Genomic DNA, 10,433 nt, shown 5'->3' with positions numbered 1-10,433 from the left:
GCCCGACAGGAGCAGCTCAGCCTCCTGGTTCCCCTGGTCCACGGCGAAGCTCGGGCAGCGCTTTGGTCGGACGAGGAGCCAGACAGGTGCAGGCAGAGCATGTGCTTTGTCAGAAGAGAAATCCGAGTTCTCTGTGTCTCCCGTGAGCCCAAGGGTGCCTCGCTGGTGCCAATCAGATGGCATCAGGTGCTCCAAACAAAACCCACCCGGAAAAGCCAAACCAGCCTCTGGAGAAGCGGCCTGAGCCTCTCGTGGACACGTGAGCAGATGGAAAAAACAAAAAAACAAAAAAAAAAAAAAAGAGGAAAGGAAAATAAATAGGCAAATGGGAGGGAAAATAGAAACAAAACAAAAAACAAAAATAAAAAAGAAGCAGGGTTTATTGACGCTCATGAGTGTGAAATCGGAGGGTACGGGCCAGCGCCGCAGTCTTTCTCTGGAGGCTGCGGTTCACTTCTGTGGTTTGGCGACTTTGCAGACCAGCAACGGTCCCGTCCCCTCTGACACCCAGGGCGGGCGACGCTCTCTACCTAGCACCTGGTTCCCCGCTCCAGCTTCAACTTTTTCATTTTTTAAAAACCTTCTACAGATGGATTTAAACATTTTTTAAACCACATGCTTCTCTTTTCCTGGGCTCCAGCCCGATCTCGGGGGTGGGGGGAGTGGTTGGCAGTGGCGATGGGTTGGGAGGGTATGCAGAAGTCCTGGGGGCTGCGGCCTCCCCGGGCGTCCCCGTGGGGACTGTCTCTCTCAGAGCCGCTCCTGAGAATCGGCGAGGACCCGCTGCGGGCTGGTTGGATGTCTTCTGAACTCTCCCCAGAAAGCCCAGGAGTCTGTCACTGAGACAAGAAGTCAAGGAAAAGGACCCAGCGATCATGTCTTCCCCAAAGTCGTGAGAGGAGGCCAGGAAATGCAGACTGGGGACACGGGTCCCCACACACCACCCCACTAGTCCTTGCTAGGAAGTTCTCCAAGGTGCAGCACCAAGAACCGGTGCCTCCTCCCTCTCCCTCGGTGGTCTCTCGGGAGAGCCAGCCTGGGGGGGGGGAGGGGCGCTAACTGAGCCGATACCAGCGTCCTGCCATCTGGGGTGACGGGCTGCTGGACCCTCAGAGCGTCGCCTGGAGGTTGGGGTCCAGGATGGTTTCTCGATCTGGAGACTCGATGTAATTGGCAGCCTCCTGAAGTTTCAGCAGCATGGCCATCTAGAGAGGGGCAGAGAGCGGTTGTGAAAGCTGGGGCTCGGGCCCTGCCTGCAGGGGGAGGACAGGGGGCATCTCGATGTGCTCTCCCGGCCGCTGAGGCTCAGTGGTTGGGCGTCGACCCTGCACCAAGAGGTCCCGGTTCAATTCCTGGTCAGGACACACGCCCAGGTTGTGGGCCCGATCCCCAGTGGGGGTTGTGCAGGAGGCGGCCAGTCGATGTTCTCTCTCATCCATGTTTCCATCTCTCTCTCCCTCTCTCTTCCAATCTCTCCAAAATCAACAAAGGAAAACACACTTTAAAAAGCATCTCGATGTGGGTCCGAGCGTGGTTTGTACGAGACTCGGAGCCTGGATGTAGACGTGGCTGGCGAAGGGCAGCCCTCTGCAGCTACACGGGTGCCACGCTGTGACGTGGCTGGTGAAAGGCAGCCCTCTGCAGCTGCAGGGGAGCGTCTGGGCCACGGGTGCCACACTGTGACGTGGCTGGTGAAAGGCGGCCACGGGTGCCACGCTGTGACGTGGCTGGTGAAAGGCAGCCCTCTGCAGCTGCAGGGGAGCGTCTGGGCCACGGGTGCCACGCTGTGACGTGGCGACGACAGACAACACGGAAGCCTCTGCTCTCCAGGTGCTTGCCACAGGGGTTCACAACTCCTCCCACAGACCCCCAGCCAGACCGTCACAGACCCTGCTTCTCAGTCCCGTCCGAACCCTGCAGGCGTCCACCTCCTTCCCTTCGCCTCTTATTTTCTGCCACTGCACCAGGTCTGTGACCCCCCATTTCATCTTAGCCTGGATGACCCTCTGTTCAGTCCAATGTCCCCCATTTCATCTTAGCCTGGATGACCCTCTGTTCAGTCCAATGTCCCCCATTTCACTGGATTCTCAACAGTCTTCCAACTTAAAAGCGTTTTTACACCTGTTTTGAACAGTGGAAATAAAGATGTGTTCTGACTAAGGAGAAAGAGTGTCCCACTCAAGGTAAAGCCTGGGGGTCACAGGCGGGTGTGGTAAGTTTCCACACTGAGCAGCCTCACCCTCGTGAGCACCCCCATGACCACATGGGACGCCCCTGCTTCCTTCCATACAGTCTGGCCTCTGTGGCATGCTGTCTCTCTCTCAATCTGCACGTCCCCCATTATTGGAAAGGTGGGATCATTTTATGTTTTCTTAAATCCTCACCCCAGGATATTTTTCCATTGATTTTTAGACAGAGTGGAAGGGAGGGAGGGGGAAGAGAGAGAGAGGCACATCAACTGGTTGCCACCCGCACGACCCCGACCAGAGCGGGGGATCAAACCTGCAACCCAGGTACGTGCCCTTGACCGGGAATTGAACCATCAGCCATTTGGTCTGTGGGCCGAGGCCCAAACCTCTGAGCCAAACCATCCAGGCCCCAATGTCCGTGCTGGCCGCCTGCACTTCCTCTGATCAAGTGCCTGTCCGCACCCCGTCCACTCTGCTGTTTGGAAGCGCTTGGGGCAGCTTCCTGGACTCCAGGCTCAATCCCTGGGGGTCACCACTACCACTGCCCCTGGCCTGCCGCTCGCCTGGGCCCGCTCCCTGCAGGGTTTGTGAAGTACCTGGACTGAAGCTGTCCCCAGGGCACCGCAGAGGGGACGGACCCGCTGCTGAACTCTGGGCAGTGCGGCCCCCTGCGGTCTGCCCGAGGCCCTGGGCCTGCGGGAGCGCCCCCTGCTGGCACACAGTCTCGCTCTGCCCATGCCGGGTCGCAGGCTCACGATCTTTACCCAGGGCTCGCTCTGACCACCAGGGCTCCTCGCTGACCTCATGCAGGGCCTGGCCTTCCCGCCACCCGCCAGGCCCTGCCCTCAGGGAATGCACCAAGACCTCAATGCTGGGATGCTCTCCCTCTCAGCCCAGGAGGGCCCCACTCACCAGAGGGTCTGACTCCAGAGAGCTCGGGGTGCAGTCTTTGACCGTCCTGTCCTCGGGGGGCGAGGCGATGCTGAGCGGGCCCACGGTGGGCGGGGGCAGGTGGTACAGCTTCGCCTGGTCCTGCTGGGCTGACGGCCAGGGGAGAGTGTCCCGGACCCACTCCACTGGGTCCTCCCAAGCAGCTTTCTGTCCGTGAGCCTGCAGAGAAGAAGACGTGGGGTCAGGGGAGGGACCCCCCGACGGGAGGCTGGTCCTGCCGTCCGAGCCGGTCCATTCGTGGGGTTTCCCGAGGAGGGAAGTGAGTTGGCGTCCACGGTGAACTGCCTCGGAAGGCAACGCAGCAGCCGGTGTGAAACTGGACACGTGCGAATCTCATGACCCCGCCTTTTCCTGTTCCAGTAGGAACCTCTTCCGCTTGGTAGCAGTGCCTTTGAAATGTCTGACTTTGTTAAAAACAGACGTTATCTGTGTAAAACCGCCTTTAACCTGGCCGTTGTGGCTCAGCGGATGGAGCGTCGTCCCATGGACTGAGAGGTCCCGGTCGGGAGGTCGGGGCACATGCCCAGGTTGTGGGCTCGATCCCTAGTAGGGAAAGTGCAGGAGGTGGCCGATTGGTGTTTCTCTCTCTCTCTAAAAAATCAATAAAAACATATTTTAAAAAAGCCATTAAGTTTGAAAACTACTAATAATGCAAAATTGGATGAAATAATGATTTCCTGGCATCTGTTGGATGGACTGCATCTCTGGAAATTTACCAAGTCACAGGGAGGGACCTGTCAGAGTAACAACCACTTTTATGGACAACACATGGCCGATGGGCCCAATGACAACGTCGAGGCCCCCGAGTGCTCATGGGGCCCCTGCTCCACAGGTGACACAGACCAAAAGGTGACACCTTCCTGTTGACAGTGTTCTTATGCAGACTCTTAAAATCTGCGCCACACCTTCATTTGTGTTCAGAACAGCCCAGTGATTGGGGCAGAGCAGAGTGTATCCTCTTGTTACATGAGGATGTTAAGAAGGTTCAATAACCTGGCCAAGGTAACATTTTTATTAGTCATGAGCGTAGGCTACAGCAGGGCTTTCCTTAAGTCCGAGAGCAATTATTTCTCCATTTGCCCTGATCCCTGGACGAGGCCGAGTTCGGTGGACACGTGGCCCCAGGCAGAGCCCATTCAGTGGCTCCGTCCATCCAGTGCCTCGGTCTACCTGTTAGGAAGAGAGCCTAAGACATCTCAGTAGCCCATGTCCAACACTGAAGAAGCCAATGTCCCTGCTTTGGGAGGGGACAGCCTGACAGTGGGGACGGAGCAGGGTCAGAGGGCAGGGCTCACCTTGATCCCGTCCTTGGCTCCTTCCTGCAGGTAGGGGATGATGGAGTTGTTCCACAGGTCAATGAACCAGGTCCGGAAGTCCTCGATGCCGATGGGACAGGACAGGAAGAAGCAAGGGCCTATGGAAAAGCGAGAGGTAGGTGAGCACCGGCTGTCCTAGTGGCCCAGCCCCCTGACGCCCTCTACCAGGCAGAGGGCTCTGATAAGCCGAAGAGGAAGGGAATTCAAAGCGGGGTGATTCCGAGACTGCAGAGCTGCGGGCTTGGCTGGTGATCTCCTGAACAATGCCTCCCAAGCTGGGTCCGGTGAGGGAGTGAGGAAGATTGGAAACCCCCCGAGGACTTCCCTCTGGTGTTCCATAAACTGCGGGGAAAACACGAGGGAGCTTAGCGTCCTGGAGGTTGACGTGACTCAGAGATCACGGTGCTAACTGCACTGGGAAGGCCGGCTAAGTGACTCCGAGGTTCTAAGTCCGAAGCCACAGGTTTTCAGTCCTCGATGCCAAAGACCCCAGGGCGGACGGGGAGCTCCGGCAGGGGCCGAGCGGGGAGGGGGGGCCCCTGCTGTTGGGGGCAGGGGGGTGCCCGTACCAATGAGGAAGTCTGAGGTGCTGTGCTTCTCCAGGAAGGTGTGCAGGTGGTACCACAGCTTGGGCACCCAGTCCAGCACCCGGAGCAGCTCCTCCTTGTTTGCGTTGACGTCGCTGTCCGACTCCACCAGCTTCCTCCTCAGGTAGCGGACGAGGAAGCCGTTGGCTGGCTCCACGTTGTTGGAGAAGGTCAGCATCCTACGGCCAGGGTGGGGAGGTGCGGTCAGAGTGGCATTGGGACCCCTGGCAGGGCGCATCCCCTGCCAGTCTGTGCACCTCTTCATTTTGCGCCCCCTCTTCTCTCCCCAGGACCCATCTCCACCCTCTGACTGACATGGCAAATGTGCCGGTTCCCTCTTCCCAGCCCAGATGGCTCTGGAGGGCTCTCCCAGGGCCACAGAGCTCACCTGAAGCTCAAGTGCAGGCCATGATTGGGGGTCATTTTCACAGGCTGATTTGTGGTGCCTATGATGTAGGGACTGTGGGGAGAAAGAGAGAAGGATTTCCTTAGACTGGTCCGAACACGTGTGGTCTGCCGTGTGCACCCGCCGAGAGCTCCCAGGCTGCACCGGCCCGGGCCCCGCTCCACCGCGATGGGGTGGGCCCTGCCCAGCTCACCATTTGTGGTACTTGCAGGTGAGGGCCCCGTTGACCAGCTCGCTGATGGAGCCCGCTTCACTCAGGTCGTCCAGCAGGATCACCAGGGGGACGTCCCCTGTTCCTGTATCGCGGTCGATCTGGTTGGCCAGGTTGGAGAGGTACAACTGCAGATCCTGAAGGAACAGAAGGCAGGGGGGTCAGCACTCAGGAGCCGTAGGCCCCCGGCTCGGCCGTGGCAAGAAGGCCCTGCAGACGCTATGTTAGGTGTGGGTCTCCCTGGGGCCTCCGCCTCCCACCCCACGCACCTGCCCCGCCTGTAGAAGCATTGTCACGGACGTAAACAGTGCTCCGAGGGCCCTAAAGCCACCTCTTAAGCAGGGATCCCAAAGGCCCCCGAAGGTGGGACACACTAATGCTGAGTGGATTTTCACTGGTGGGCACCATGACATCTCCCAGGGGTTTGCCTCCCCCACCAGGGAGAACCAAGAGTGGAGCCAATCCCCAAGTGTTGAGGTGTGCTCGGAGATGTCAGGACTCGGCAGGGGACACGCAAGACGTGATGCGAAATTCTGAGTGCTTCCCCGAGGAAGCCCAAAGCCAGTGAGTGACGCGGGAAAGAAAGGTGGGGGGAAGGCAAGGAAGAGAGGGGGAGGGTGGGAACGAGGGCTGTGTGGATTAGACAGTGGTCAGCTCAAGAAGCTTCACAGGCAAGGGGGGCCTGTGGGGGGTGAAGTCTGGAAAGCGAGGACTAGAAAAGGGGGTACAATGAGGGGGGGTGGGGGAATGACGACTGAGGTGAGGCCAGGAAGGGGAAGGGAAGGGGCCTGGGCAAGGACGGGGGAGGCTGAGGCCAGAGGGGCTCTGGGAGACAGCCACCTTGCAGGACTGCTGGTGCATGTTGAAGGTGCTGACGATGCCCTCGGTGACCTCGCGGCCAGAGCGCTCCACCAGGTACTCAGCCAGCCGATTGGTCAGGTAGGTCTTGCCCGTGCCGCTGGGGCCCGAGAGAACCAGGCGCCGGTGCTTGAGCAGGAGGCTGATGTAATGTTGCATCATGGGCTTGGGGATCAGCGTCTCAAACACCAGGCTGTCCACGCACTTCTCCTTCAGACCTGAACCCCAGCCCCAGAGAGCGTGAGTCTCAACGGGGCCCCACGTGCTTTTCCTTCATCTAGGAGCCCACTGAACAGAAGAGCTCAGAGCCACTTCCTCCAGGGCTCCACAGGACGCCCTAACCCCGAGGCTGACCGTGTGGATTGCATCTTTAGGGACCTGCTGTGAGCTACAGGTTTGTGGGTGGACTTGGCAGAAATGTCCTTGCTAACAAAAATATCCCTGGGAACAAAAGTCCGGACTGAGCCCTGTCTTTTACATTTCACGTTAGTCGTTCCCCAGTATCCGCTCTCTGCGGGGAACCTGTACCCTCCCAGCCCCTATCCCCAAGGATATCAAAACCCGAGGATGTTCAAGTCCCTCATATACACAGCATAGTGTTTGCAAGCAACCTATGCACAGTCTCCCGTGTACTTCAGATCATCTGTAGCTACTTAGAATACTGGATACAATGTAAATGCTATATAAACATTCCGCTGTATCATTTAGGGAATGATGGCAAGAAAAAGTCTGTACCTGTTGCAATCATAGGCCTAACTATATGACACGTCAGTAACAATGTAACATTTGAAAAAATTATTCTCCATCTGGGTTAGTTGCACCCAAGGCTGCAGACTGTGGACTTGAAGCACAGTGAGACTCATACTGTAGCTTCTGTCATGGCTGCAGGGTGAACACGCGGTGGGCCAGCTGACCATGCACCCCCTCCCTCCACCCCTCCCCCTGCACCCTGAGAGCAAGACTGACCTTTGAGGGAGACCGCTATGTTATTGACACCTCGGCGGCAAGGAGGCATCTCTGGGGGCTCGGCATCCAACAGCCGTTTCACGTGGCTGATGCTGTAGCCGTGGATGGACTCGGTGCTAAGCCCCAGGGTCGAGGCCGGGTCCATCTTAGAAATGTAGTCCTGCCAGAGGAGGGGACCAAGAAGATGGCGAAGAACACCGAGCAGTCACAAACACACACGCAAAAGCACAAGGAGAAACAAAACAAAACACTGGAGAGAACAGACGTGGATGGGGAGGGAGGAGCATGTGGTTTCCCACTTAGCATTGCTCCACAAGGCAGCCAGGTCCCCAGGACCCCAGTGTCTGCGTGAACACGTGTCCCTTTACCTTGAACACCTGAAACACAGCTTCATCTAGCATCTTCCAGTCGACCTTTCCGCTGACCTTGCTGCACCCCAGGAAGAATTCCTGCTGCTTCAAGTCCTGTGAGGCCAACATAGAAGTACGTGAGCCTCCGGGAAGATGATGCCAAGGAAGGAAAGACCCCAGAAATCCTCGGGAGTGGAACACTCTGGTTTTGGGGGGCCCAGGCTTTCTTGGATGAGAATGGGTGTCGTCAGCCCTCCTGAAGCCTTACCCCTCTGATGATGTGCTGGGGGGGCATCCTCACCACCACCCGGAGGGTGGCCTCCTCCTTGGGGCCACAGGTGCTGATGCCGTCCATGGGCGACAGGTCTGCAGGCAGCAAGAGGACCTATGGCTTCAGGGGTACCCACAGGCTTTCCCACACCTCCCAGCCCTCACCTCCCCCCACGGCTCTGGAAGGTTCACAGGAGGAACGGACACCCCACGCTGGACAGTGACGAGAGTCTTTGTGTCTCAGGGCCTCTACCGGCCCAGGGAAGATGCCACCCGAGCACGTGGAAGGGTAACAGTGGGTGGGACCCTCCCCTGCTCTCCCCGGACAGGCTCTTCTCCCAAAGTACCTGCGTCGGTGAGACCCGGGCTGAAGGAGTGGGTGAGGGCCAGGCCTAGTGAGCGGCGAGGGGACGACAGAGCAGACGACCCAGGGACCTGCCCTGGAGCTGAGCCCGACGAGGGGCCCGGGGCCACCTTCAGCCGGTCGTTCTCCGCCTTGAGCAGGTCCACCTCCAGCTGTGGCCAGAACGGACAGGGTAGGAGACGGGCGGGGCCGGCGGGCCTCCCTCCCGTGACAGCGCCGCCCGGACCCACCTGCATGTTGTGCATGGTCTCCCGGAGCTGGTCCAGCTGGTGGGCAGAGTTCAGGGCTTCCAGGCGGATGTCCGTCAGCTTCATCTCCTTCTCCCACAGCTCGGAGCGCAGCTCGGACACCTCCTTCTTCTCCGGCTCCTCCTCCTCGCCCGCGTGGAACAGCCTCGCGTGGGGTGCCGGGTGAGCGGAGACCCTGCCAGGAAGCAGGCGCCACAAAGGGCTGGTTACCAGGGAACGGAGAGTGTGGCTGGTGGTCGCGGTGCCTCCTGCTGGTCTCTGCGGCCCAGGCAGAGGTCTGGGGGGCACCGTGTGTCGGGGTTCACGGGCTGACTGCCAGCTCTGGCCAACGGCTCGCAGAGGTGCCGGGCCGGGGCCAGGGGTGGGAGAACACTCACTCAGGAGCATCGATGCCCACGGAGGAGGAGTTGGAGGACTTGATGGAGGGTGAGGCCGTCTCCGTGGAGCCGTGGGGCAGCTTGGGGGACGAGGGGGCGGAGGAGTCGGGGGTGGCGATCTCCTCGATGTCGGAGTACGAGGACGCTGACTTGGGTCCCTTCTTTATGCTGAAGGCTTTGTTGAAGGAACTTCGGAGCTAGAAGGAAGCAGATGCAGTCGAGAGCCGTCAGGGCTCCTGTGGGGACGGGGAGGGACGTCTGGACACAGGCTACAGGCAGGGCCTCTGCGGCTGGCGCCCAGCCCCCCTCTTTAGTGCCTGGTCGTGGACTGTGGGCAGAGTTGCCTAGAAATCGGGGCTGAGACAACGCAGAGGGTTCTGGTGTGCTGCTGCTGCTGCTGGCTACAGAACTTCTAGGGCCTTTTCTCTCCCCTGGGGGAGCTGAGAGGGACAGGGAGGCCCCCGGAGGTCTGGGGTACACCTTGCGGTGGTCCAGGGACAGCAGTCTACAGCCCAGCTGTGCGGCCCAGGGTCAGCTCTGGCCAGGGCACATGGAGTCATAATCTGCCCCTGCTCACTAGACACTGACAAGACGGTTCTGCAGTTTCAAGTTTTCCTTAGTCTGCGCTCAGCACGTCACAGGAGGGGGATAGCGACCATGTACGGGGGCTCTCTGCCACTTGGGACACTGGCATGTGACCACAGCTTATTTGGTTGGTTTCAGGCGGTGTCGGAGCCAGGGGTTGGGGGTGTGAGCGGAGATGCAGACCGGGGTCCTGTCCCGCACCCACACACATGCATCCACAGCATGCACACCACACAGGGACACAGACGGGAGGGCGGCGAGACAGCGGGAATGAGGGGCCGATGTTACAGGAGATGAGCGACCCGGACTTCGGGACAGTGAAAATGGAAAAGGGCAGCCTGAGGGGACTCCCCCGAGTGTCTCCCGGAGCACAGGAGGGCCGCTTGGCGGTGGCTGGGGCTGACGGTGCTGTGTGCTGGGGTCTCCCTAGGTCGGGCAAGGAGGACCCCACTGGCTGCAATGGGGCAGCAGGGAGGGTAAGTGTGCAGTGACCAGGAAGTGTGGGTGCTCACGGCTCAAAACTACCGCACAGCTCCGTTCTCGGTGGAGATGAAGAGAGGCCAAAGGGGCAGGGACCTGGCTTGCTCAGGACGGCATGGGACTTGGGCTCCCCAATTTCAATCAGTGATGTCGAGACACACCGCCTCGGGGAAGCCGTGCATGAACATGTGGGTGTCTGTGCATGTGTGTATGCGCACGCCGAGTGCAGAGACCCAGCGACCACGTGTGTCCGGAGCGTAAGCCCACTCAGGTCA

General features: G+C 59.3%; 1 protein-coding gene across 1 annotated transcript in view; it reads right to left on the bottom strand.

Annotated features, from left to right (window-relative positions):
• Window positions 1-333: 333 nt before the first annotated feature.
• NAV1 (neuron navigator 1) overlaps window positions 334-10,433 on the bottom strand; it is an 84,732-nt gene continuing 74,632 nt past the window's right edge. Inside the window, exons 17-29 of the mRNA XM_036277578.1 lie at window positions 9,094-9,290; window positions 8,699-8,891; window positions 8,452-8,620; window positions 8,103-8,200; window positions 7,853-7,948; window positions 7,485-7,644; window positions 6,501-6,736; window positions 5,643-5,797; window positions 5,432-5,503; window positions 5,026-5,222; window positions 4,436-4,554; window positions 3,102-3,299; window positions 334-1,205 (exon numbers count right to left, since the gene is read on the bottom strand). Coding sequence (XP_036133471.1) covers window positions 1,110-1,205; window positions 3,102-3,299; window positions 4,436-4,554; window positions 5,026-5,222; window positions 5,432-5,503; window positions 5,643-5,797; window positions 6,501-6,736; window positions 7,485-7,644; window positions 7,853-7,948; window positions 8,103-8,200; window positions 8,452-8,620; window positions 8,699-8,891; window positions 9,094-9,290 — 1,986 coding nt within the window. The 3' untranslated portion in view covers window positions 334-1,109. The remainder of the gene's footprint in view (window positions 1,206-3,101; window positions 3,300-4,435; window positions 4,555-5,025; window positions 5,223-5,431; window positions 5,504-5,642; window positions 5,798-6,500; window positions 6,737-7,484; window positions 7,645-7,852; window positions 7,949-8,102; window positions 8,201-8,451; window positions 8,621-8,698; window positions 8,892-9,093; window positions 9,291-10,433) is intronic.

The sequence above is a fragment of the Molossus molossus genome, unplaced genomic scaffold, assembly GCF_014108415.1.
Source record: "Molossus molossus isolate mMolMol1 unplaced genomic scaffold, mMolMol1.p scaffold_m16_p_23, whole genome shotgun sequence".
Lineage (NCBI taxonomy): Eukaryota > Metazoa > Chordata > Mammalia > Chiroptera > Molossidae > Molossus > Molossus molossus.
Note: the sequence above shows the minus strand (reverse complement) of the source record. Positions and strands in the feature narration are given on the sequence as shown.